At 54.0% G+C, this 27,561-nt stretch overlaps 1 protein-coding gene across 5 annotated transcripts in view; it reads left to right on the top strand.

Moving 5' to 3' along the window:
• Window positions 1-27,561, top strand: part of RGS3 (regulator of G protein signaling 3) — a 96,078-nt gene that overhangs the window by 48,544 nt on the left and 19,973 nt on the right. For all 5 annotated transcript variants that reach the window (XM_064523599.1, XM_064523598.1, XM_064523600.1 and 2 more), the window contains 2 exons: window positions 5,183-5,223; window positions 18,711-18,833. In XM_064523599.1, the coding sequence (XP_064379669.1) occupies window positions 5,183-5,223; window positions 18,711-18,833 (164 nt within the window). The remainder of the gene's footprint in view (window positions 1-5,182; window positions 5,224-18,710; window positions 18,834-27,561) is intronic.

The raw sequence follows: 27,561 nt of genomic DNA, 5'->3' as shown, positions 1-27,561 counted from the left end.
AAACATTTTTTTCATGAGGGTGTTTGAATCCTGGAGTGAGTTGTGGGACCCCCATGCTTGGAGGTGTTCAGGACTTGACTGGACACAGCCCTTGGCCCCCTGATCTGATTAGACATGCTTAGGGCAGGGGGTTGGACTAGAGACCTCCAGAGTCCCCTTCCAGCCTGAATTACTCTGTGATTGTGTGAGTTGGCATCTCTGTGCAGGGGACAGTCCTGTGACCCTCAGCCTGTGCTTCCCACTGAGAGGGCTTATTCCAGAGCTGGGCTGATTCTCCAAAAGGAACGATTTACTAGATTAATTTTGTCGCTTCCTGTTTGTGGCATGCTCAGAGAAAGACCGTGATGCTCTCGAGTAGAGCTGGGAGCTCTGCGCACAAGCTGCGGCTCTGCACGTGTCCCGCGTCGTTGTGAGCTGCAGGGCTGGGTGTCTGCGGTGCTGCGGTTGGGCACCCGGACACCGTGGGTTGCTCATCAGTTGGTATTTCATGTTTCCAACAACGTTTCTGCTCCCAAATTTATTCACTGGTCTGTTTGGTGGGGGCAAAAACTTGGTCAGGGAGAGGAGGTGACACGGAGAGTGCAAGCTGTTTAGAAAAGCCAGTGAAGCTTTGTGGGAGTTTGCTGAGCTCATTCTGAGCGCGGCTTATTCTAAGAAACTGAAAAAAGAAGTTGTTCCTCGCTGAAGTGCTCGCTGGGCAGCGTCTAGTCCTGGAGCACTTCAGTCTGGGTGAGCGCGTGCGATTCCTGGCTGCTCTCAAAGGCAGCTGTGTAATCCTGCTCTTGTCTGCCTACTTGAAGGAACTGGCTTTCCTGGGGCTTGTCCCGGTGGTGCAGCGCTGGCTCCGTGCACGAAGGCCCGTCTGCAGCTCGGCGCTAGAATGTGCCTCCTAAGCTCAGGCCGGGCAGTTGGATTTCGTGAGTGGTTATGTCCCACTTCTTTCCTTGTTGCCATAATAGCTTGGCTAGATCGCATCTGGAATAGTTTATCAAGCTTCTCCGAAGGGGATGTTTGTCTCCGCAGCGCGGAGCCTGCCCACGTACGCTGGCCTTGCTGGGAATCCGGCACCCTCGCCTTTCAGGCACTCGCCCTCCGGATTCGTGCTTCAGAGCTGGGGAGAACAAGCAAAAAGATGTCTGTCCTTTTTGGCAAGGATTTTCTGTTGGTCTCCTAAATAACTGAATGGCACATTAATAGGAACAGGCGTATTGCTGAGCATAACAATTGAGACATCTCCGGTACGCTGAAGACCATTGTGATGTTTCCTGTTTCTGCCGCTCGCTGCACTGTGCAAAAGCAAATCAGTATAATCTGCTTTACAATGCTCTGTCTTCCTGCTTTAGAAGCTGAGCATGGCTGATGAGCACCGCGCCAGCCAACGTTTCCAGCGTAACCGGGCCGGTTTCCTCACGAGATACTGTGGGAATTTCCATGCTCCCGTCACCGCCTTGCTGGGCTCCTGGGGTGGGCGCGCTCTGCTTTGGGACAGAAAAGGGCTCTTGTGAGCCTGAACGAGGCCCCCTGATGCTGTGAGCCCCCTCCCCAGCCGAGATCCTGATGGGGATCCTGCAAACGGGGGCTTCTCCTTTTCCGTGCCGCTTTGCTGTCCCCGGCTTCCTAACCCAACCTCTCCTACAGCAAATAGCTCCAAGCTTGCCAGGGGCCCGGACTGTGATTGATGGGGCCTCTGCCCTGAGCTCTGCTTTTTGGGTGCTGGAGGCAGCTCCCATCCTTGCTGAGCAGGGTGCCTGTGCCCTGCACCTCTGCCCCTTCCTAGGTGGCACGCCACGGCCTTGCTGCTGTCCCCGGGCTGTGAAAGGAGGCTGGGGAAAGCAGCAGAACAGTCTTCCCTCTTTTCCCCTTTTTTTGACCCAAAGCCTGGCATTCACCACCCAAATCCCGCGAGCAGCGGGCGCTCGCATCGAGTCGGGCTGGGGAGATGGGCAGAGCCAGGGCGACGCAGAAAGCTGCTGCTGTCCCGGGAGCTACGTAAGTGCCTGCCCTGTACGTCAGCGCGAGAGCAGCCTCCGGGACTCAGCTGGAAAGGGGAACGTGTCCCCACAAAACTCGCATGTTCCTCCTGCCTGCGCTGAGCACAGGGAGCAGCCCAGCCCCGGGGCAGGGACGGCTCAAGTTACTTGCAAAGAAAAGCCGGTCCCCTGTCACAACGCATCAGGAAGAAACTGAAGTAGCTTAAAGTGAGTTTTTTTGTTTTTTTTTTTTTCCTCCCACTTATTTCCTTTTAGCCTTTTGCTGAATTTGGCCGAGAGCACGGTGCTTAGCTCTCACAACAGAGGCGGACGCAGCGACGGGTGGGGAAGCGAGCCCCAGGCCAGCCCAGGCGGCCGGCTGCCGTCCCTGCGATGGCTCGCCCCTCGGCTTTCGTGGTCGTGTAGGCCATGGGCTGCGAGAGGAGCTGGGCCCCTCGAGCGGCTCCCGGGCGCCTCCGCACCAGCCCGTCTCTGCGGTGCTTGTGATGAGGAGGCTCTTGGAAAAGCCCCGCTGGAAGAAATCCCAGCAAAGCTGCTTTGCGTTCAGATATGCCCTTGGGTCTACCCTTCCCAGCGCTGCCATCTCTCCTCTTCCTGGAGTGAAGATGGGAGACTCTTAGCTCCCATTTTTTCCCCCTCTAACAGCAGTTGTTTAAATAAGGAATCTAGAGAGAGCTAAAGGCTCTGTTTCACTGTTGGGATCTCGGCTGGCTCCGCTTGGAGCATCTCCCAAGCAGGTACCTGAGTGCACACCTCCATACAGCAGGTCGGTGGGTGGCACTGAGGGAGCGCAGTGGAGACGGCTTCCCTCTCCCTGCCTGTCCGGAGGGGAGTCCCGCTGGCAATTCCTGGTTAATCGGTGCCAGGCTGCTGGAAAGGCCATCTGCTCTCGCCTGCAGCTGCCAGCAATGGGCTGCCTGCTGTGCTCACTTTGCTCCGTGTTGGTGGGATGGCAAGCTCCTCCTGGAAAGCAGGATTTAAACAGCTCCTCGTCCATCAGCTGGCTCCCTGCTTTGTGGCCTGTAGCCGCAGTGCTGCTCGGCCACGTGGGTTACCAGGCAGCGAGCCTACCAGGGGCAGGAGCTGCCTGGATCATTGCTGCCTCTGTGCAAGGAGGAGCAGAGCGCCCATGTGAGGAAAAGGGGCTTTTTATACTGGTGACCACCTGGGAAGCAGAAGCAGCAGAAGAGGGACTGTGGACTCGTGGTGTGCTGGTAGCAGCTCCTGCCTCCCCAAACCCTCCCTCGGGGTGCAAAGCGCTGGCCAAGAGGCTCTGATCGGAGGCTTTGGCTTTGCTAGGCAACTACTTCCTGCTGGTCCTGCTGGGATTTGTGGAAGAGGGTGCCAGGAGAGCATGGCAGAGCCGTGGAGAGTGGTGAATGGGCTCTGCAGATCAGGAGCGGAGCACTTGAGTCTGCTGGCTAGCAGTCGGCCAGGCTGCTTTTCCATCCCTGCTCATCGCACAGGGTGAAGCAGAGTGAGATTCATGAAAATACACAAGGGTTTCTTACCCAAGAGCTCTGCTCCAGTGGTCTGGTGCCAGGCCTGGGCACGGTGTCCCTGTAATGACGTTTGCAGGCTGTTGCGCTGCACCATACTTTAAAACCGAAGCCTGCAGAGCCCCTCCGGGCCAGTAGCAATGGAGCGAGGGCTGCGATTCCCCCAAAGGGCAGCCGGAAGAGGCTGCTGGCAAACAACTCCAGACTGTTGCACTTCTTCATGTGTTTTGTGATATCCGTGGAGGGACGCAGGTGGCATCTGAGTCTCTCAGTGGGTCACAGCTCTTATCTTTATCTCTGAGCTGCTGCCTGCATTGGGAGAATTGCTTTTCCTCTGGGAATGGGGTGTTTCCACTGCCAGTGCAGAACCTCTTTCCATCATTAGCGCAGCCAGGGCTTCTGAAATGAAGCAGAGCTTGCACTGACACTCCTTCGAATAGGATTTGTGGCTGTGCCCAGACCACAGAGCTGATCTCATGGCAGAGATAATGTTGTTAAAAGGCTTATGAAGCCTGCAGCCCAGCGATGCTGCGCGCTACCAAGGGCAAAGCTGGTGCAGGGCATGCTGGTGGGGAGGGCAGTGGGTGCACCACCAGCTATAGGAGGTGGCCTTGTCTTGTGGTGGCTTCATCTCCACCTGTGAGGCTGATGCGTGCCAAGAGCTGGCTTCCCTTGGAGTTTAGGAGACTCATGTCTCACCTGTAGGGCACAAAGACCAGGAATAATCCTGAGCGAAGCCCTTTTTTTGGGAACAGGGGAAGGGTAGGCCTGCAGGACCCAGCCTGGTGGAGCAGCCGGAGCTAATGCAACCCCTGGGACAGGTGGCAGTGAAAGGGGGAGGCGGACTGGGGTGCTCTGTGATTTTGTGAGACACGGCTTGCTGCTTTGGTTATTGCATTGACTCCAGCCCCATGTCCCTTCCCAGCGCTGCGGAAGCGCAAGCTGTGGTCGGACGTGGAGGGCTGCTGTGCTGCTGGCTCTCTCTGGCTTTTTGGTTCTGCACTGGTTTCTCAGACTCCCTGATCCACTCCATTTCCCCCATGCCCCTGGTTCAGCTCCATCTCCTCGGAGAGGCACTGACCCGAGACAGACGGCGCTAGGACAGAGCTACTGCCTTTATAGGGGCTCAGGGAGAGAAGCTGGGAATGGGCAAGGATTTAAGATCTAGAGCCAGTCTAACTAGTTCTCTTGGGAGCTAACTGTCCACAGGGGCAGGATACCGGGACATCAGACATGAGTGCCCGGGGTGGCTACGTGGGCACGGTGGTCTCTGCCTCTGCAGCCCCCAGGAAGGAAGCAGTGTTGTATGTGCCCCGGTCCTTGGTGGGTGGCAGGCAGGAGAGCCTGCACGTGCTTCTGTCTCAAGTTAGTCCTTGCTAGGGCACAGATCTGGAGCCTGCAGTGGTCATGAATGAAACAAGCCCCTTTCCAAAAGGACGAACCCGAAGGAAAATCCCTAATGGTACAGCGAGCCTGTGTAAGATATCATGTGAACACAGTCTGCCCAGTGCACAGCCCCGGGTCCGTCCTACAGATGTGGCATACATCATTCCCAGATCGCAGCCTGGTACTGTAGGATGACAATAATAAATATTCATTAAATGTTGTCTCTTAGCCAATTCCTCTGCCAGTGTCTCTGCTTGGAGAAGTGCAGTTGTAGCTTAATTTTGATCCTGTTTTTCTTCTTTATAGGTTCAGAAGATCTGAAATTCTGCATCCTTTACCTTGCAGAGGTGAGTAGTGGTATTTTTGGAATTACTTCCCAGTGGGATCTTAACATACACTAATAACTCTTTGATTCTTTCTATTGGGGCAAGGAGCACAAAATGCTCAAAGGAGCATAAAATGCAAATGACTTTAACTTCCTTTTTAATGGCTGTAGCTGGAATATATTAGTAAGAAGGTGCTACAAGAAATCTGTGACTCGGGAGGCTATGGCTGGTTGCTCTTCCCCTTCCTTGCATGCGCAGTAGGTGGAACTTGCTTGCCACATCTCACCTTTAATTTACCTTAGGGTTCTTTAGCCCAGGCATAGATTTCATTGTGAACTGTCTTGACTTTATGTTGGGGGCATCTTGCTTTTTAAATCCGCAAATAGAATAAGGAAGCTCAGTGCAAAAGACTTAAATAATCACAGATGTAAAAATGCGTGCGGATGGTGCATGGTTGAACGCTCTAAACAGGTTTGCAATCACTCAGACGCTGGCAGAGTTACGTTTGTGTCATGAAGGAGCCAAGGAGACTGCAAAACTTGTTCGTAGTAACTGGGCCTACCTAATCACTGAATCCTGAGGTTATTTTCTTTTCAAATAACTTTACTGTGTTCCTGGTTTCAAGGCCTTGTATTTTAGGGTGGAAATCTGGGTCTGGGAAAATTTCTTAGGGCTCTGAGTAGAAAGACAAACATTGCTCAGCAGCACCACAATATAATAAGCTATTGTGAAAGCTGGATGAAAATACTCCAAATGAAAGTTGTTCACCTTTAACGGCTGGGATTTGGGCCAAAACATGACTTGCTGTGTAACTGAGCAAATGAGTTCTTTCTCAGGTTTCCGTTTTATTCCTTGCCTGTCCTCTCTACTTCTTCTCTAAGCTGTTGGGGCAGGAGCTGCCTCCTCAGTCGTTTGTCCAGCATGTCCCAGTGTCAGGTCAGACTTGTGTGGCATCTGTACTCATGGATAATCCCACTGCTCTGACTCAGAAATGCTGCAATGAATGATTGTCAGTGCCAGTCTCAACAAGGGGATGAGGCACTCTTGCATTTTCTTGTGCATTTGGAAAAACACATTTGGAGGCTGACACTTAATTTAGAAGCATTGGTCCCATAAATAGAAGTAATGGAAAGAGCAATGGCTGAATTTCATGGGATGTTGGGAGGAGAAGACTCACCTTTGTCAAGATGTAATGAAATGCTTAGATTTTTTTTTTTCTTCTGATGGGTGTAAATGGTCCTGTCTCTCTCAGCTCTGCTGACTGAAATCTGTGGCATCCATTGCAGCTGGAGTATAGTAGTTGTATAGAAAATGTGAAACATTACTTACCTCCAGGGATGCCCCTGTGCAGAGGACAGCAGGTCTGGAAAGGCCACGCTTACGAGGTTCTGCAAACCCTTCTCCTCGCTGCTGTCCACCCCAGGTATTTCAGAGCGGGCCACAAACGAAGCAGCCGCGTCCCTACCCCGGGGACCGGCAGCTCTGTCTCATGCATGTAGCCTAGCAGCGGGTGCTTACACCCTGGGCCTGGCCAGCCCGTAGCTTTTGGGTGAGGTTGGGCAGCTCCTGACTCAAACTCATCCTCCTGGAGATCAAGACATCCCTGATATCACCCCTTCCCTCCCGGACACAGGCTTTGAGGCCTGATGGTTTCCACTGATGCCTGTCTGTGGGACAGGCGGAGATGTAACTCTCCAGCCACGTGGCTTTGCTTGGGTCTTTAATGCAGCGACAGGAGAGAAGGAGGCTTTTTTTTGCGTGTCTGTGAGTGCACGGCACAGATGTAAATGGCCAGCCGCAGGCTTCAGGGAGACAGTGCCTCTTTCACCTGTAAGGCTCACCAGACTCTCCAGCAGTGGGTATTTTTGGTCCAGGAGGGGAAGCTGAGGCGCAAAGAGAGGCTGGGACTTGCCTATGAGTCAGCAGTGAGCCGGGGCAGGACAGTGCAGTCCTGACTCCTCTGCGGGTGCTCTTCAGGGAAACAGTGACCAAAAGTCCCAGCCCCAGGAGCTGAACGGAACGAGTGAGCAAACTGCAAGGAGTTGGGCTGGTGGCTAAAGCACGAGAACAGAAACCTCTTGCAGTGAGAGGTTGTGTGGCTGCGTGAACTGTCCTCTGCAGAAGTGGAGCTCAGGTGAACGGAGACGGGCTTCTAGTAACTGGTAAGACACTGTCCTGGGAGCCAGCTTGCAAGTATTTAAGCATCTTGTTCCTGCAAGAAAGCTAAGAGAGTGGCACAGCCAGGTCATCTCTCCTCTTCTTCTTTTTTCTTTTTTTTTTTCTTTTTTGTTTATTTCCTCCTTTTTTCTGTGCTCGCTTGTCAGCAATGAAGCTTTAGTTACAGGGATATGGGGGTGTCCTCCTGGGGTGTTGAGAGCTACGAGTGTGTTGGGGGACAGTCCTCCTCAAAGGCACTGCTGCCAGCTGGCTGAGGACAGAGGCGCTGCGGGGTCTTGGACGCCTCACTGGGCTGGTAGGAGCCTTGGTTTGCGATGTTAAGGCTATCTTTGTGGCGGGGTGCGTTTTGTTGTCAAACAGAAGTTGGGATTTGGGCACGGCAAAGCAGCACCCTTGTGTTGCAGCAGCATGCCGGGCTGTGGTGGGGGTCTCTGGCCAGCCCAGCATAGCTGTCCCTGCTACCGGATGGCCGTGGTGTCCGTGGACACCCAGCTGGACTCCCAGCCGTGTGACTTCCTTCTGGCTCGGTGCAAAGCTCAGGCTCCCACCTGACTGCGGGAATGAGCTGGTTTCCCTCTGCAAGGATGGCTTCTCTGCTGAGAGTGGCTGGCTCGACTTTGGGGCTCCTGTGGACACCCCAGGTCACCCCGCAGGGTCTTTCCCCTACCTGATGTGCATTGCTCCTCTCTTTGCAGCAAGTGCTCCATCAGCCCCAAGTGAGCTGGGGCCTGGGATGCCAGTAGCAAATGAAAGATGGTCAGGAAAGCAGATTAGATAGCCTTGCGCTCCTTTCTGCCTTGTTCATAGGCCTAAAGACTAGGGGAAGATACAGTGTCTTGGATTCAGGACTGAGTCTGGGCAGTGCCTTCTCCTGACAGGGCTGTCTACACGCTCATGGGGCACAGTCTGAAAGCTCATCTGGTCTGTAGTGGCCCTGATCACACTTCTGTGCCGTGGGTCTGGGGGTTTAGTGGTTGTCATCATCCGAGCGCTTGTGTCACCGTGGTATCTGTCAGGTAGGTCCATTGTGTTGTCCTTACGGGGTCTGTGGTGTTGGTAGAAGCTCTCGTACTGCCGTTTCCTACCCCAAATCATCTGCAGTGAGTGTTAATGTATTTAGTGCTGCTGTGGGTAGGAAGGGAGCCCACGGGGCCTTGCTGACCCCAAGCTCGCTGTGGGAATGGCTCTTGTCTGAGGCCTTGAGCTGTTGGGGTCCTCCTGCTCCGTCCTCACCTGGAAGATGGCCTGGTTTTGCCTCATAAGGTAGCATTTAGCACTTGGATCCTCTGTGATCCGAAATGAGAATACGTTTCCTTGTCTATCTGTTGCTTTATTTTAACCGAAAAGGCAAATTCTAACCTTGAGAGAAACTGGAGGGTAATAAAAAAGCTACTGTTAGTCATCCTATCTATTTGCTATTAAATAAATCACTCCACAGGGTTTAAATCTTGCGTGTTATGGTTATTTACAATCAGATAGCAAACTGTCATCTTTATAGCCTGGTGCAGGTTATGGCAGGAGTGTTTAGTTGCTCAGCTCTTCAGGGCGTGAACTGTCGTGTTCCGGGTGCTCGGATGTGCAAGCGGCTCCAATTCTGCTGGGGCACGTGCAGCGCCCTCCTTGGAAGGGAAGTGCTAAATATAGGTTGTTATTGGAAAGGATGTAGAAATAGTGGCAGATGCTCCGCTTAGCTGTCCATTCTTCTTTTTTTAAATTTAATTTTTTTTAAAGAAAACCACTTAAATTAATAGTACAGTTGAGTAAAATTGAGCGATTGCATCCCAGGGGCAATTCTGACATCTCAATATTGGTCTTCATTCCCAATTGCATGAAGAAAATTGTCATTTTGAAATATTTTGCACAGTGGAAATTCTGCAAGCTTCCAGCTGGGAAACACAGCCGTGCTTTGTTCCCAATAGTGGTGGTGGGGTAACTGTGATAGTCTGAGGACATAAGTGAGCCAGAATTATGCGAGTGAAAGTAGTACCTTTCCATTTGATGAAGAGTTTGTATACCTGAAAACTTGTCTAATTTTTCTAGTTACCAACTGGCATAAGAAAAATTATTACCAACCCATAAAGACCTAGACTACCCTATGCTTCATTCATCATTTTAAATCAAAATGAAACAGTGAATGTTTTATTTCAGTTTGTTGGACTGACCCGGCCTGTGGAAGTGTTGGGCTGATCCAGCGTGGAGCTGTGTTTCTCCACACCAGAGGATTTGGTGTGTGGGAGGGTGATGTCCCTGTTTTCCCAGTGCCTGTGCGCTGTTCCCTGCAGGGCACATACTCACGCGGTGCCCATGATGACATGTGCAAAGCCTGCCAGAAAAAAAAAAAAACAACCCATGTATTGTGTTGTGGAAATTGGTAGCCAGCACAGAGATGTGAATATGGTCCAGAGCTGTATTCACACCCTTCCCCAATCCGGAAATATCCCACTGATAGGAAACTGCAGATCGGTGTTTTATTGCATTGTTAGAAGTTTTTGATTCAAACCCAACATGTTCAGACCAAATTGACTTAAAATCAAATAGCTCATTAAGTTTTTCATTGTAAAAACGTTAGCAAAATCGATCCTTTTCTCTGGAAGTTTTCATCTGCAGACACTGGATTTTTCCCTTGGGAAATTGCTCTGACAGAAAATCTTTCCAATTCCAACTTCTTGGCCTGCTGTAATGAGAACACTTAGAGACCTGAGCAAACGAATGCTGCGAATCTGCGCTTGATCTTGTTGTGTGTCGGAGACCCACATCCTAACTCCGCACGGGAGATCCTCTGCGGATGCATCCTGCGCCCATGTGGTCCCCTGCAGGCACCTTTTCTGCCGCAAGAGCACCCTCCCACATGGGTCAAGCCGTGTCCCAGCTTCTGGCAGCACACATTTCGAACAAATTCTCTTTAAACTGAGCCACTAATGGAGAGAGGGGCAATACTGTAGCTCGTGTAGATGTGTGTAACTCCATGGTCTGTCCTGGAGCTGTCCCAGCTTTCTCCATAGGAGAATTCGCTCCCAGAAGTGCCCCATGTTCCTCAGGACTGAGTGTTGCTAATCTAATGCCCTTACAGAAGAGGCATTGCTCATTCCTGTCCCATGGGGGAAGAGCAGGGAGAACTGAGGTCTCTCTCTCCATATAGGCAAGTGAAACACTGAAAAAGCAATTTATCCATTGTTTAAGGAGATAAAGGCTCAGGGACATGCTTAGATGTGGTAGAAGTTCAGCAGCGCCTGTGTAAATTTTGCCAGCAGTTCTGGGCATGTCGTCAGAGGAGGGTTGCCAGGGGCTTTCTTGGGCCTTGTCCTGGTGTCTCTGGAGAACTGCGAGGCAGGTGGTTTCATGATGGAGACAAGGTCTAAAGGGCTGGCCAAGGGGAGACATCAAACCTACACAACACAAGGGAGCAGCTGAGGGGAATTTGGTGGGTCAAGAACTTAAAAAGGAGTTATTAATGTGAGAGAGAATACAAATGGAGCACAGCTAGAGCAGACTTTGTCAGAGGGACTTGGCTTGATATGACACAACACTTGGCCTGAAAACCTTAAAAAGATAGGAAGTTGCTGTGGTGTGTACTAAATAAGTAAAAACTCTGGTCTCAAACCACAACAGCATCTTCCGTGGGCATTGCTCTGCCAGGGAGGGCTTGGGAACAGTGGCTCCTGCCATATTCCAACATACTGTCATTCACATGGTAGAAAACAGCAAATCATGCCTGATAAAATGCATATATGACTTGAAATTTGGGGAAGTAGAAGATAATAAAGAAGACAGTTCACTGATAAAGCAGCAGGGCTTAGTTGTTAAGGGAGGGGCAGAAGGGTAATGACTTGTTTCTCATGTGATCATGGGGCAAAGAGGGCTGGATGCCCCAGCCCTGCAAGGTTGGAAGCGGCTTGGTGGGGAGAGGATGATCAGCGAGCGTGAGCTCTCGTGGTGGGATCTGGTGGGGGGGCTGGCTGCAGGACAGGCCATGCGGAGTAGGAGCAGAGAGGAGTTTTGCCTCTGTTCAGGATGGATGGGGCTGGGGACGGGGGCTGGGTCTCATTAGGGCTGTGCAGGCTGGTGACCTTCCGCTTCAGCTTCTGAGCTGAAAGACAGCGTTAATAATAACAGAAGTTTGGAGTTCTGTCTACTTCAGATGGGGTTTTCTCATTCCCCTGACCTCTGCCCCCAGAATGATAGCTGGAAGACATGCTTTTTTGTCTTGAATTTATTTTTACCCAAAATGTGATGGCTTGGGCAATGGGCCAAAGCAAAGGAAGTTGTTTCCTCCCTTTTCCTTTTTCCCAGTATTGCAGAGGATCTGGTACTGTCAGTCCCCCTGGCCTTGTTCCTCCGCTCCCTAACAGGGCTTGAAGAGCCTGCAAGATGTCTTGCTCCCTCCTTTTGAAGTACTTCATTTTTATTTTCAGCTTGACAAAAATGAGCAGCAATTTAGGAGGTTCATGCCATTTGGGGCAGATGAGTCCCTCAGCCTCGCCCAAACCCAAAGTACTGAATACAAAGCTGGCCACATAGTTCCTTTCAGCTGAAGTCAAAAATCTCAATTTCCTCTAACTTGTAACAGAAAAAAAGCTGTCATTTGTTGGATTTGTGGGCTGCTTTATTTGTCATCTGAGCTTGTGGCTGAGAGCTGGTTTTACTGAAGTGAGGCAGAAGATCATCTGGGATTTCTAAGTTCATCTCTCCCAGTATAGGGCTCTGGTGGAGCAGGCTCTGCAGCCAAGGCTAGAAATGTTGGAATCGGTCAGTCTTAAGGAGATCGAGAAAATGTAGATGTGCTCCTTGCTGCCCAACCTTGTCAATTTTATTAATTTGAAGCAAATTAGGAGAAGATAAAAGTATGTTCCTGTGTCTCCCCATTTCTGCTCCTGGTCCTACCCGCTGTAAGGGGAGGACTCCCCTTGTGCTCCACTAAGCTGTAGTGGTCAGAAGATGTCACCAGGTGAAAAAGCTCTTCTTGCTCTGACCTTTGCTTTGCTTCATGTGTGTCTCACGAGCAGTGGCTGTTGGACAGTCCCGCATTTCTGGGCTGCTGGAGCTGCACATCAGACCAGGCTCTGTCCTGCGCTGCCCTCACCAGCGCTCATTGCCTTCAGTCATCCAGCTCACGTGCAACCTGGGTGCTCTGTCTGCAGGCGCTGAATCCCTCTGCCGTGTCATGCCTACAGGAACAGCTTAACTCTTTCCTGAGCAGAGGTTTCTGTTTGCCTTGGTCCTAAGGATGGCAGGTACCAGCCACTGGATTTAGCAGTGCTGGATGCTGAGATGTCTGAGCTGCAGCCTGAACCGCTGGTACAGTGAGAGAAAGCCAGACCAAGGCTGCCAACATCTTGAAAAACGCTTCTGAAGGTGATATTGCTTGAACCCATGTGCAGGTTACCCCAAATGCTGGTGCATTCCTGAAATACAGCCCTACCCTGCATCCTCCTGATGTGCCCCAGATTTCAGGGCAGTTGAAGTGCATGCAGGTGTGTTAAAGGGGCTTTTCTTTAAATAACCTTCATTCAATTGGAGCCAGCACTCTGCTGGCATTTTGCCTGAGCAAGAGCATGCAAACTGATGGCTCCGGACCTGGTGGCAAGGCTGCTTCTCTGTGCAGACAGGCCCCTGGGCTCTGTTTCTTCTGCCAGTGCGTATTTACCTGGGTTAGATGATGTGAAACGGCCCCAGCAGATGAAGCGCTGGCTTGGCGTAACCCCTAGCTGGCAGATTGGGCAGCTCCCTGGGCAAGGAGAGCTCCCTGGCCAGATCTCTTTGGGCAGAGGAGAGAGTGCTTGTTTGCCAGTTCGGTTGCTCAGCAGTGGATGATTAGATAAACAAGGATTTAACTCTTAGATAAACTCTGCTTCCCTGATTTTGTGAATCTTTAAGCTGCTCAGCCTGAATCCGACTTTTGAGATGACTTGATGTACTTCCTGGAGCAGAAGTTCTTTCCAAAATTTTTTCTCACTGCTCTGAGGTCACATTTCCCAGATGCTGGCAAAAAGAACAGCTCAAATGGTGTGATTAAAGTGTTGGAGAGGTTTGAGAAAGGCTTAGATACTGCAGGGGTGGTTTTAGAGGGGAAATGCTATGCCCCGGGGCCAGCTGTGCAGAGCAGGAGCTTGCTCTCTTCAGGGCTGTGTTGAAGGAAGAGGGATCCGAGAGCTCCAGGGGCTGTTGCAGCGAGCGGGTGCTGAGGGATGTTTCAGAGAGCAAATACAAGTGGTGTCCATTGAGCTCAGCGTTACTGTCACTGATGTTGCACAGCTTTGAGAGCCCTCTTGTGTGAGAGGAAAGGGCATTTGCAGAATGGGAAAGTGGTGGACCTGCTTTCTGTTTGCCAGAACGATGTTTGCAATGGGAGCTCTGTATCCGGCTAGTCTCAGAGCTGGGGTTTCCCATAAACGCTTGTCATCTAATAAGCTAATTAGAGACACCATGCTGGCCTGTAAAGACAGACTGAGCCCTGTGTCCTTGTTGGCTGCTCCAAAAAGAGGTGAAAAAGCTTCTTAAGGTCATGTTTCCCTCTTGGATGCTTAGCACATGTCCTGCTCTCCTGGATGTGCCTTAGCCTCATGCACTGCCCCAGCGGCACTGCTCTTCCCTCCTTGCCTTGCTTGGCAGCAGCATTTTTTAGTGCAACTCAGTCTGACTGACCTGGGGTAAGATGGGGTCGGGGTGGCCCTGCAACATGAAGTGTCACATCCATCTTGCTACTTAGCTGCCTTTCCCAGTTCATGGGTGTCTGTAGGACAATGAAAAGCCCATGTCCTAAGAACCAGCTATTGATATCACAAGGGAAGAAGGGCACATCCATCCTTCACCTTCACCTCTAGAGCCTTCCTGGCCAGCCATAAGCCACACAGCAGTGAGCTGCACTTCTCTGCAGAGGTTGCTGTGCCCAGCAACTGGCAGCTCCATGCAGATCTTCTGCTCAGGCGCCCATTAGATGCTGCTACATTCGGTCATCTCAGCCTTTGAATAGGGCCTGTGCTGCTACTGCCAGCATTTGTTTTTTGGGCATCACCGCTGTGCCCAGCAGTCCAAAAACCACAGGAAGAGAAGTAGTGCCCCCCTGCCCCTCCCAGCACAGCTTAGCACAGGAGCAAACTGAACTTTCTCATCGGACCCAGCTCTATGGGTCATGACATAACCTGCCAGCAGTTGCCCGTGTTTTGTGGACAGGATATTCCCAGGGCTTGCTGTTTCACCGGTGGAAAGCTTGCTCTACAATTTAAAAGCTATTGTAGTCTGGAGTCCATTTCCGAGGTACTTCCCCTCTGGGATCTCTGCTGGAATTGGATTAAAACCAACGCTATGAACACTTGAGGCCAGGGGCTGGACAGAGCTGAGCTGCGCTGGGAGCTGTGTCCCTGTACCACCATGCTGTAAGCCCAGCAGAGCTTAATATTGAGGGTCTGTGCTCACTCGGGCATCTGCAGGACAGAGCTGCTGGCCAACTTTATCTTTGGGCTGATTCAAGCTCGTGTGCAGAGCCTGGCTTTATCCATAGGGTTATTATTGATGCTCCACTGCCACCCAGGCTGGTAGCACTGCTGAAGCAGGTAGGAAAGGAGTCATGGGAAGGGAGCAGAACTGTGTCCCCCGATCCTGCTTGTGGCAACATCCACCCCAGAGAACTGATCATCTCCCTGCACCTCTGTGAGTGAATATTGTAGCACAAGCCAGGGGAGGTGGTTGTGACAGGGAGATGTGAACAGCCCCCAGGTTAGGTTAGTCATGGAGTTCAAGGCTCTGAAGGTCTCAGGGTGAGTTTGGTTCATTATCATTATGTCTTTACTTTGCAGTAATGGGTAGAGCCACACTCATGTTCCAAGTACTGTTGTGATGGGTCATGCACAGACCAAACACAGAGGGCCATGCCTGCAGCGTGCCCGATCCGTGGGCACTTGGATCTTGGTGGCCTCTCCTGCGATGGAGTGATGTTCTCCCGGATGTCCTCCACTGGTTTCTGTGCCAGGAGCCAATGGTCCCTCTTTGGTTGGTGTCTGCCAGGGTAACTGGGAGCTCTGTTTGGCCTGACCTTGGGTCAGTCATCTTTCTGCGGTCCTGGGGACTGCAGGGCTGGGGCTCAGCCTGGGGAAGCATCCGTAGGTGGGAGCTATTCCCATGTAGCAAAAGGGACATTTTCCTTCGAGTAGTCCCTGGCAGCGGCAGGGACTGTTTGGGGTCTGTGTTAGCTAAGCTGGGCCCCCCTCTGCAATAGGCACCTTGTGTTTTCCTCCTGCTCTGGCCGTGCCCGGTGCCGGCGTGGGGTCCGGCGCTGCCCTGGGGGCTGCGGTCTCGCCGGGGAGGCTTCCGCACCGGCTGGCACGCAACACCTGCAATAACATGTTTTTCAAAACGCTGGGGTGAATGCAGTTAGAAAGCCACTGGCAGCCACTTCAGTTGCTCGCTTTATCTGGTCGCAAACGCCCCCTTCACGCCATCTGCATCCTCCTTTCCCAGCACTGCGAGATTAAACTGTGTTTTCTCTTTGTAAATATTGGCAGGGAAAGCGGCAGCCTCCCTGAAGGAAAACAATAGCAGGGAGGCCGGTTCCCAGAGCGGGCCCTGACCAAGGCCGCGGTGCGCGGAGGCTTGTGCGGGACACACTGCGGCTCCGGGACTGGCTGCCTTCCGCTGCTGGGTGTCCTGAGCTCAGCAGCCGGTCGGCTGGCAAAGCCTCGGCAGTTCGGTCTCCTGGAGGGGACTGAGCTCCGGGGATGCACGCCGTAGGTAGAGCTTTATCCCATGCGACGGTCAATCCTTCTCACATCTGTCCTCCATCTGGCTTGAACCCAACGTACTTTGCAAGCAGGAGCCTGTGCTTTTGAGGCGAGTGGGGTGTTCAGCCCCCGCGGATGGGACGGCCTCTTTCCCATGCTTCGTTGCAGCCACCTTTGCGTTGCGCATTCGGGGGAGCACATTGATGGAAGAGGCAGAAACAGGACTCTTCCTGTGGGAATTGTGTATTGGGGAGGTTTTAATACCACTGTGGAGGAATAAGGTGCTGAGATCTCGCTGCCACCATGTAGAAATGCATGTAAAACGTGCTGGGGTTGAGAGATTTGGACCAATGCCGTTCATGTCACCCCTCAGCCCTGCCTGCAATGCCCAGGAGATGCATCAGCGTGGGCTCCCCAGTTAGATAACAGAGAAATAGTTTGAAAAAAGTGGGACAGTTGATTCTCCCCTCTGACTTCTTGGATCAGAGGGCAGTCTCTTCTCGAGGCTTTAATATTCCCCAGGTGGCTCTGTCTGGGCAGCCCTGGCAGCTTGCCGCAGCTGAGCGGAGAGGAAGAGGGTCCTTCTCTCCAAGCAGCTGGTGGGGGCTGAGCATCACTTGCCAAATGCAATCAGAGAGATGGGGACTGTAATTGAATCAGCCAGGGGCTGCACAGCGGGAATAGGCAAGTCGTGCATCCGTCACAATAAAGGGGATATGAAATGCCCTTGGAATCGCTTTAAGCCTCCCACCGGGGGAATTGCAGGAGCTCGGTGTGGACCGGAGTGGGCATTAGTTACAGCTTCGCTGTGGTCACCAGACTCAGCTGCACTGATGTCTTTTGGGCTTGGCTGAGTGCTTAAAATTGTTCCCTTCTGCCCAGAGTGCTGGGTGGGGAAATGCCACCCCAGATTTCCAGCACGGCAGACTGGTAACTGTCCTCTCCTCCGAAAGTCAGAACGATTACGTAGCTTTGTAGGAACGAGCCAGCGTGGTGCAGCCTGGAGAACTGCTCGCCTGGGGAACTGGAGGGGTGGGAGAGATGGGGAAGTCTGGGGTGGAAAGAGCTCAGTGTCCCTCCAGGGATGCTCAGAGCACTGCAGCCCAGTGTCAGTGGGGCAAGGAGGCTCCCCCACCACCTTGCATCCCTGAATCATGAATCACTGTTTAATGTTGGTGATGTATAAGTAAGTCTGAGCATTCATTTTTAATGTTTAAGCCTGTTTCAACTGTAGGAATAATGTGGTGACGTACTGACATCAGAAATATCAAATCTTGTCTCCCCTGCCAGTGTCCCTGGAGGGGCAAAGAACTGGATTAGGGCATCTCTTTCTCTATAGCTGACGTGTGAGGTTGGTTTATTTACCTCCTTGGTAGGGTTTTTGGATTAAACATGAATGAATTGGCATCCAGTGGGGGGGGGGGGGGGGAATTGTAAATGGTGTGACTAAAAGGCATTTCCCCTTTTGGTTGTGTTGTCTCTTGAGTCACAAAGCTGCAAGTTCCCTAGTTCTCTGCTGACCTTTATGGGAAAAATTGGCTAGCCAAGACCTGCCCTTCTGGAAGGAAATCCTAGGGGGAAATGAAAGGCCTTTTCTATGCCCTTTTCATGCAAGACTGTTTATTCTTCACAGTTCTGCCTTAAACTTCCACTTTTTTCACATCTAGCCACAGAATGAGATAATCCAGCCACGGGCATTTCTGGACTCTTTAAAAAGAGAGACCGGCAAAATCCCAACAGGCATCAACTGCTAACCCATGCTTAATTTTTAGTACAAGAGATGAGCAGTCCAGGGTCTGGGAGACATTTGCTGAGGGAATTTTGTCAAAGTTTCTTAAATGGGTGGGATGTGGTCCAAAGAAGACATGTTAAAGAAGAACAGGTCCATACAGAAAGTGTGTGTGTGTGTGTGTATGTAGGGGAGGGAACAGGGCATGAGGGGAGGTGGCCAGGCCAGAACAGGCTTGAGGCGGGCTCAGCTGGGATGAGTTTCTATCGTTTCCCTCAATTTCTTCTTCACTGTGTGTTGCTCATCGTGTATGATCAGAGCTAGAGCATCACTCTCAAAATGACCCCTGATGTGTCTGCCTCGCTAAAGGAGCAGAAAGGGAGAGTCTGGCCCGTTTCTGCAAACTCGATGCCATCGCTTCTCCTGAGCTTTGCCATCCTCCCAGCCTTGCCCAGCCCAAAGGCGCTTGTTTTTCATCAGTTCACGCTGTGGCTTCTCATTAATGTTTGCGTACGGCAAAGAACAATTTGCACTCTCTAGATTAGCTTAATAGACGCATTTCCACTGCGGTGTCACAGAGTGCAGCGTTGCTGGTGTTCTGGCTGTGTCTTACCTGCTCGCTCCCACTTATTAGAGCAAAAAGCTGCTGCTCCGTATCACAGCAGCCTGTCGCCCTGCGCCTGGAGGAGGTGCCACTTTGAAGCTAAATACCCATGCATTTTGCTTTCCCGTGCCCAGAGCGCTGGGCATGTATTTGGTGCTAGTGCACCTGTTATACTTAGGTTCATTTGATTCAGTGTGTTGGAAGCAAGTAGTTTGCAAACAAAGCCGGGGCCTGTGACACGCTGCTAATGACCTTCTCTCTGCCTGTGTTTCCTTTACGTCAGAAGTCGGAGTGCTTATTAAGTTTGGAGGCTTACTCCCAGGAGCAGAAGAAGAGGATCTGCTGGTGTCTGGCTGAGAACATCACTAAGCAGCAACATCCGGCATCGGCTCCTATGGAGAACAAGGTAAGCCACCCATGCGGCGGCCAGCCCTCCTGCTAGAAAACCCTCCTAGGAGCGTCTCTGGGCTCTGCCTGCCGCAGGGACTTAGCTCAGGTCATGTTCCTGCCCGGAGAGCCGTTCCTGAGGCTGTTTTTTCCAGGTGAGGAGTGGGTTTGTGTTTGGGGGCTGCTGTGTCTGCAGCTTCCTGCCCTGCTGAGGGAAGCATTTATTGCATTTGCCTCCACTGACCCAAGTTGAGGCAGACTTCAGCAAACAGACTGCTCCTGATGCCTCTTGGCATCTGTATTCGGACAGCTGAGGCCGCACAACCCAGCGTGCTGCCTTTAACTGCTTCCCTTGGTGTGTGGCTCTAGGGCAGGACTGAACGCAGAGCGTGAAGTTCAACCCATGAAGTCTGGGCCCTGCTTAAAAGGCCCAGGTCACGGGAGCAGCGTGGCGGAGATGTGCGGTCGGATGGGCTCAAATGTTCAATCTGGTCTCAGCAGGTGCCCTCAAAGCACACAAAGGTCATTTGATGAATGCTGTTTTTCATACCTAGCAAGGCAGAACCAGCTTCAACCTGGCCCAAGAGCGTTGTCTTGGGAGTGCTGGCAAGAGAAACGTGCGTGTGGAACAGGTCGGAAGCACTGCCGGGCATGCCTCCCCTGTGCGGGTGTGGGGAGCATCTCCCGTCCGCTTGGCTTCATGGCTGGGGCTGCCACCAAGGGGTTGTTTGGGATAGTGGCAATTCGTACTGGGCTCATCTTGTTCCCCTGGGAACTGAGTTCCGACTGTTTGTGGGTGACTCGCTGCTCTGGGACAAGAGAAGTGCCCTGCGCCAAGCACAGTGGAAGCATTTAAAGAGCTTTAATCTCAGCAAGTGGGTATCTTGGAGGTAAAAACACTCAAATATCTTCCTTTGTGCTGATGAATCTTGACGGAGCTGCTCCTGCCCCACGGCTGAGCTGGAAGCATAGCTACAATGATGTGGGGATAGAGTCTTGCTGCTTGGTCCTGTCTTGCTTGAAGGCAGCAGGCTTTCACTCTTGCCATACGTGCAGATGAAAGCGGGAGCAGGCAGCTGAGCTGTCTCCCAAAATCAGAGGCAGAGACAACGTGGCTTTTGCTCTGCAGTGTCCCAAACTGGGTCAGCACAAACATCGTCTCTGCAGGAGACAGAGCCTCCAGATTCCTTTTCCTGCACGTTTCAGACGTACTAAAATAGCAACAACATAGCAAGCCTGAGAACCTAGTTAGCAACCAAATCTATAGAAATGCAAATAGCCCAGGGCAGCTTATTCAATCAGGTGACAAGACTCTGCTGTGTCTCTTGCTTCTCCACGATCTGTCTTGCTGGCACAACGCAGATGCCCAGGCGGAGGGTCTGGAGGGTGCCTGACCGTAGCTGTCTGCGAGCAGGGCAGCTCTGCAGAGATACGGGCTGCTCGGCCTGCATGCGGGGTGTCCGTGTGTGCAAGCGTGTGTGTGTGGCTGGGCCACTCTTGGAGAGCTTGGCATGGCTCTGTTCTCTCGTGGATCCAGCCATGGGTGCTAGCGTTAAGGACTAAGGTGGGACATGTAAAAATCTGGGTGTCCCAGATCCCCGAAAGGGGTGATCTTGGCATCTCTCCATCACAACACATCACGTGCTTTGGGACTGTCTGGGTTTTCAGGCAATGTCTCTGGTCTCTCCCCCCGCCCCAAACTCCACGTTCTTGGCAGGGTGTGGGATTATCCTCTGATCTTGGCTGTCTACAAGCCCTGTGGCTCACAGCAGAGAGCTGGAGCCTGTCTGTTCCTGGTGCTGGTGAAGGGGTCTGGCTACCAAATTGCAGCCCCTGTTGTAAGGCAGCTAAAGAGGCAGTTGAAAAAATATTGTAGAAGACAGCACAAACCTTTCCAAGGCTTTTCTGTGCCATGCAGGCTGACGGGGAGCTCCTCGTGTGTGGCTGAGAGTGGGCATGAGCCGCTCCAAAGTTATTACAAGGGGGTTTCGCCTGGGCCTGCCAAAGGCTTGTGGTGGGATGCGGGGCAGGGAGGAGAGACAGAGCAGCGAGACCAACAGCCAGGCGCGTAGGGGAGGTCACATAACCAGTCCTCCTCCCGGCAAGGTGCAAAGTGACTGCGATTTTAAAGCTTGATCGTAAAGGGCAGCAGTGCAAGAAGAAACGCCATGGAGAAGGAGGAGCCGCTGTGCAGGAGGCCGCGTCCAGCAGGCAGAAGGGTGAGGATGCCCGGCGAGGTGCCCAGGCTCTCTGCTGAGCAGGGAGGGCTGCCACGTGTGCGGGTCTGCGCTGCCTGCTACGAGCCAGCTGCAAAGCCGGGGCTGCGGTGACCAGCCTGCCCCTGGCCGCTCTGGCACTGCGGACGTCTCCCCGGGGGAGGCAGCGCGGCGGGAGGCTTCGGGAGCTGGGAAAGCTGGCTGCTGCTCGGAACGGAGACGTGAACCGTTCGCTTTGCCGCTTGCTCGCGAGCCATTCGATACTACGGCTATTTAAGGAAACAGGACAGCGTGTGTGCTCTGTGAATAGACCAATTACAGCTAGAAATACCGGCCTCTGCACAGCTGATTTCTGCTCCAAACAGGAATCTGATTTGCGAGGCCCTCAAAACTACTCTGGCTTGGCAAGAGGCAGCTGTCTGCGCCGCGGCCGGAGCGCAGCTGCGGGGTGTTTGGGCTCTGAAGAGGGCTGGGAGCGCCGGGCCGGCTCAGCCGCAGTGCCAGGCAGAGATGTGCTGGGTGCCAGCTGTGCGCTGAAGCTGGAGAAAGGGGCCCTGTTTCAGCAGAGAGCATTTTCGCCAGCTTTTGTGGATGCAATGCCAGGACGTGAGCTGGTACCAGCTCTCCCTTCACCATGTTAATGCTGCTTTAAGCCATGGATGAGAAGCTGTGTTAGTTCCCAAGTCCTTTCTGCTGAATCTTTTGGGCAGCGCGGAGGGCTCCTGCGAAGGGATGGCGCACAGGATCCCCGGTGGGATGGTCGCACCTGGAGAGGAGGTGGCCAACCTGGTGAAGGAGAGTTTGCATGTTTGCAAATTCTCGGAGCTGTCAGAAGCAGACACGTTTTGGGCTTCGGGGTGGCATCGCTTGTGTTTCAAGGCCCTCTGAGCCATGCCGGTGTAGGCCAGCGCCAAGGGGAGGAAGGTCCAGGTTCGTTCATACAGGCAGCTCTGCAGAGAGGTTGTTACCACCCTCAGGAACCTTTTTGGGGGACGGTGTCAGGCATGGAGGTCTGCACTCTGCGTGGGGCACTTTCTCTGACAGCAGCTGGTTTCAGAGCAGCTAATTTCAGCGTGCAGTGGCTAGCGCCTGCTTTTGGAGAGGAAGGAAGAGAAAGCTGTGAGGAATAACCACGACGGTGGCAGGACCCTTGCTGATTTATCTGAAGATAACTGGGGCTGGTGATGGGGTCCTTCTGGCCAGCTGCCCATCCGCTCTGGCTCTCTGCTCCTGCTGCTGCAAAGAGGCTAGATCACACTTTGCGGTGAGCCCATCCTGCCGTCTGCAGCACATCAGTCAATGGGAGGGTTTTGTGGATGTTTTCTCAGGGTGCAAAACTTTCCCCATCCTCATCCTCAGGTGCGGGTTTGCCCTGGGGGGCTGCTCCTGCCTCTCGGTTGTGCTGTGCAGGGATCTGCCCTGTGAAACGGATCCCCGAGTGACCCTGCCGGGTGCCAGGCTTCCCCAGACGGGGATGCGCGGAGCCTGGCGATAGGCTCGGGCTGGTGTGGAAGCACAGCCGCAGCCCTGCGATTACAGCAAAAGTAGCTTTCTGAATTAATCGAGTTAGCGAGACTGCCTCCTTGGGCCAGATGCGACCATCTGCCCAGAGCACGGTGCTTTTTTTTTGTTGTTGTTTTTTTTAACCTTACATCGCTGCAGTGCTCCTGTTTGCAGCCTGGCTCCGCAAAAGATTGCATTAGCGCGGTGGAAGAGATGGCAAACTGCAGAACAGGGGCGAGGACGAGGCGCCGGGGCTGGAGCGTCTCCAGCTGGTTTTGCTGCCAGAGAAAATAGCGGTGGAACAACACCCTGATGATAACAACCTGCTCTGACCACCTCCATCCTTACCGCGTGTTTCTTTGTGTCTTCCACGCTCAGAACGGCTGACTGCTCTTCCTCCTGACTCCATGACCTGAGATTGCCTCGCGGATGATGGCTGGCTGTATCTGAACGATGCAGATTATCCTTAAGCCTAAATAATTATGGATGCTTTGTGGTGCGGACGTGGGAGTCGAGGATGGGCGCTCCCGCGTTTCCCGCGGGATGTGGTGGGTCCTCTGCGCCGGGCAAAGCCTGCTCGCGCATCCTTCTCCCGTGGCTGGTGGGAGCAGGCGTGGACCGTGCTCTGCCCTTCCCAGCAGCGCTGGCTCCCGCACTGGGAACGGAGGCTGCGCGGCCCGGGAGGGACCGTCCAGCCCCTTCCTGCCCCTTTCTCCCGGCAGGAAGGGCAGGGCTGTTTCTCTCACTATTTACAGCCCGTTTGACAAGTCCAAGTAAATGCGCTGTCAACAAAAGCAAACAGTGTGTAATCGAGGGATGATTGAAAGCAGAGCGGCGGAGGGCCATGTGCTCCCTGCGGCTGCGCCGTGCCGGGCGTCCGCGGGAGGGGGGGAGCCAGAGCCGGGGGGAAAGGCTCTGCGCAATGGGGCTCACAGCAACTGCTGTCCCCATCCCTATCCCTGTCCCTGTCCCCGGTCACTGTCAGCAACACCCTTGCTAAAGCCTTTTTCTTTGCACCGGATTGGTTCCCGGACCTGCCTGGGGCAGGTGGCCCCGTGAGCCCTCGGGCTGGCACAGCCCAGGGGCCACTAGCGTCAGGGTGGCCATGACAAGCCTCAGGGCTGGGGACAGCTGGGGTGACGCGCTCGGACCCAGTGTTCCTGGGGCACCTCGCTCAGCCGCAGTGCCGTCGGAGCGTGATCAGCTGTTTGAGGGGAAGGAAGGCAGGAACCTTCTCGCTTTGGGTTTTGTTTTTTTTTTTTTTTTTTTTTTTTTTTTTTTTTTGGCCCAGCGTCCTTCTTGAGGTGTTTTGGGCTGGGACCTAGCTGCCTGCTTTGTGCTCAGGGCAGCAGCTCTGCCCCAGGGTCCCTCTTCGCCTGCTGCCATGGAGCAGCCAGGGCACAGCCGAAGGTGCGGGAAGCCTTGGAGGTCCATCGGAGCCAGCTTTTCCTGCTGGGATGCCGTCATGTGGGGCCCGACAGGGCTAAACCCATCACAAAAGCAGCCAAAGGTCCAGCCTGCCCTCTGCCAGGTGCCCTCCCGCCCGGCATGTCGGTCACCTTATCGGCCTGCTCCCAAGGAGGAGGAAGCGTTGCAGTTTGTTCTGCCCCCATGAGGGTTAAAGCACTTACGAGCTGGGTTGCAAAGGTAAAGCAAATCCGCACGTTGTTCCACACCGGTGAGCGCAGCCCAGCTCCTTGGCCCTGGGCTGGAAGGGCTCGGTACTGAGGACAGCCAAAGGCCGCTTCAGCCATGTGGCAATTTTGGAGGTTTGGGGACTGGGGACCCTTTCCCCCTGTGAAGTCAGGCGCCAGTTCAGCTCTGTCCCATTAAATATCCAGATGAAACCTTTCCTGCCTGAGGCCCCAGTGCCCTCAGAGCAAACGAGACCCCGAATCCGCACAGCCCCCTCGGGAGGCTGTTGCACGGGGGAACAGGGTGCTTCGCCTGCCCCGGCGTCTGCTTGGGCTGGTGCTTGTGTGTTGCTCCTCACATCATCAGCTAAAGCTCCTGAGTGCGTAGCGGCTTCCTAAAAGACTTGATGAAATGAGCTTATCTAGGGGACGATCTGCAACGCGCATCCCTCTGCCCCTTGCCTCCCTCCTAGCAGGACCCCCCGCAGTGCAGTGAGGGCGAGTGCGTTGGAAGGATGCGGCCGGGGAAGATGGGTGCTGGACGGCCTGAGGACGGCAGGGGCGAGCGTGCTGCGACCGCTTTGTGGTTTCGTGGCCCTCCGGCCGTTGGCGACGAGGCTCCCCGGCAGCCTGGCTGCTGCGTGGCCGCGCTCTCGGCATGCTCGTAGCATCACCGTGCCAGGACACGGAGAAGATGCACCGGGGCCAGGAGAAGAGCCAGGCTTGGAGTTCCTCTCTGTTGAGAGAGGAGTTAAAGAGGAGATAGCAGCACACGCGAACGAGGCTGCAAACATCAAAGACCTCGATGCAGTTTGTCTGACCGCAAGTGGGGCCATGCTGAGTGCTCAGTGCGGCTCTTTCTGCTGCGGTTGGCCTGGCGAGCCTCTGCCTGAGCTGTGCTGCAAAAGCTGCCTGCTTCCTGGGCTTGTAGCCTTCTTTTACGGCAACGAGCCCCTGATGCAACTAGGGCAGCAAAGGTGGTGCTGGGTGAGTTTACAGGTAGCTGTGAGGTTTCCAAGCGGGTCTCAGATACCTCGTTGTGAATTTAGGGACCCTCTTTGTGCAGTGGCCTTGCTGTTAATTCCCTGCAGTACGGATGAGCTCGGATGGGAGCTGAGGGGCCCTGGAGGAGATCCTTCACCCCACTCACTATCCTTCAGTCCTTTCTTGTGATTTGGTTGACTCGTGGTCCCCAGTGCAGGGATGTGCTATGGGGCGTTGGGAACCTGGGCTTCGCCTGGCAGGTTGCGCTGGGTGAGGGCTCCGGGGTTATTCCCCCCTTCCCAGCCCAAGGGTTGCATCTCTCCCACTGCTGAGACCTGGCCATGGCTCTCCTCTTCCTGGTCATGCCGCAGGCTGCAGGGAGGCTCTCGGGGTGGCTCTGGCCGTGCCTTCGCGCTTGCCCACCCTCCAGCAGCGGGAGCGCGGGGGCTTGGGTTGCCTCTGAAGCCCTTACAAAAGCGGCTCTTTCCCATTTCTTGGATGCTGTGGGCTGTACGTCCAGCTGCAGCAACGTGCCTTCACGTGTCCCCCTGAACAGGAGGGCACGGGGACATAGCGGGGACTCGAGCAGCCCCGGCACTTTTGGGTTTCACCCTGGACAGAGGCGTTTTTAAACCCTTGGAGACGCTGTTTCTTGTGAAGAAGGGCTGGCGGGAGCCAGCGAGCTGCGGCGAGCGCTGCCGGCAGCCCGGGGGTTGAGCAGCGCTCGGATCATTTGAACGGGGTGGTCAAAGGCGCAGGCTAAGTGGTTTAATGCAGCGCTGATGTGATTTAATGAAGCCAGCGAAAGTGCTCCGGCGCGGCGCTCCCTGCGAAGGGGGGGAGCCGGCTGCGCGAGGGGGGACGGCTGGCTCGGCCGCTGGAGCGCTCCTCTTCCCATGCCTTCTCTGCCAGGTAGTTGCCGATGCTCTCGCTCGCTAGCGCGGCGGGGGGCTGCGAGCGCGCGGCACGGCAGGCTCTGCAGCCGGGAGCCGAGCTGAGTCCTCGGGGACTTGCCCGTGCCCTGCGGGAACAAGGCGACCCAGGTCCCGGGTGAAAATCTGCCTTTGCAAAAAGTGCCTTGAACGCTGGTATCTTTGCAAAGCCGAGGGGTGAGTGCAAAGTGCTGGGGGCTCCGGGTGATGCCCAGCGCGCGGGGAGGGAGCGGGAGACGGGGCTTGTTCCTGCGCCCAGCTGGGTCCCGTGTGCCCTCCGTGAAGCTCAGCTTTCTGCCCCGTAGCAGGCACCTTCCTGATGTGCTGACTTGGTGGCAGAATTTCGGGAATTTGTGTGCGGCTTTGGACCCCGCCTGGCTGCCGTCTGCACTGTTCGGATTCCTTTGCTCTTTTCCTGGATTTGCTCTTGATGTCAGTCCTAGGCAAAGCCGCGGTGCCAGATCCTCATCTTCGAGGTGGTTGTTTCCTGCAGTGGAGGGGGAAAAAAAATTGTGTTGGCTCTGCGCTGTCTGAACGCATCGGCTCGGGCTCCTGCTCTGTGGGCAGACCACGGCACGCGCGCGAGGGGTGCCAGCTCTTGGCGGGGCTGGGGCTTTTGGGCCGTGTGGCCCTTGTGGGGACCCGCTGGGGTTTTGCAGAAGTGACTGGTCTCTCCCCGTGACCGTGGCGCTCACCTGGATGGGGGAAACAGTCGGGTTTTTGCTCAAGGTTGGGCCAGGCTGGAGCGGGGTACGCAACAGGACCCGCTCAACCCATGTCCCCGTTGCAGCTCTTCCCCTCCGAACGCTCCTCCGTGCCCGGCTGCCCTCGGCTGGATGATGGGATACGCTCCTTCCTTCCCCTTTCCCACCTCTCCGCTTTTGTACCAGCACAGACTGTCAGGATTATTTATGATCCAGACGTCATCTTCATTAGCTTCCAGCTCGGCGACCCAGCGGCATCACCCGGCCAAGCCAGGTCTGTCCGGAGGCGGCAGCCGGCTGCCAGGCTCGGGCAACACTGGAGCTCTGTCTCCAGGCGAGAAGCCACGGGCCAGCGGTTGCCGCTGGGCAGGCGGCTGCTGGCGAACAGCCGTGGCAGTGGCTGCGCACGTCGCTGTGGTCTCGCTCAACAGCCGTTTGAATAGAATTATAGATAGAATAGAAATATTAGAATAGAAATAGAAATAGAAATAGAAATATTAGAATAGAACAGATAGAAATAGAAATAGAAATATTAGAATAGAATAGATAGAAATAAAATTCTTCTTCCAAGGAGAAGCCGATGCGCAGGAGAGGCAGATGCTCTGCTCGAGGAGGAGAGGGTGGGTGCTGCATGGACGTGTGTTTGTATGGGGGGGGGTGTCAGGAGATGGCTCTTCCAGGAGAAGGAAAGGGGAGCATCATGGTGCAGGAGCCACGTGTCCCGTTTGCTTGGGACAATAGCATTGCGGGGAGAAGGTATATTCTTTTGCATAT

This window comes from Dromaius novaehollandiae, chromosome 20 (genome assembly GCF_036370855.1).
Source record: "Dromaius novaehollandiae isolate bDroNov1 chromosome 20, bDroNov1.hap1, whole genome shotgun sequence".
NCBI lineage: Eukaryota > Metazoa > Chordata > Aves > Casuariiformes > Dromaiidae > Dromaius > Dromaius novaehollandiae.
The sequence above is the reverse complement of the archived record's forward strand: the minus strand, read 5'-3'. Positions and strand labels throughout refer to the sequence as shown.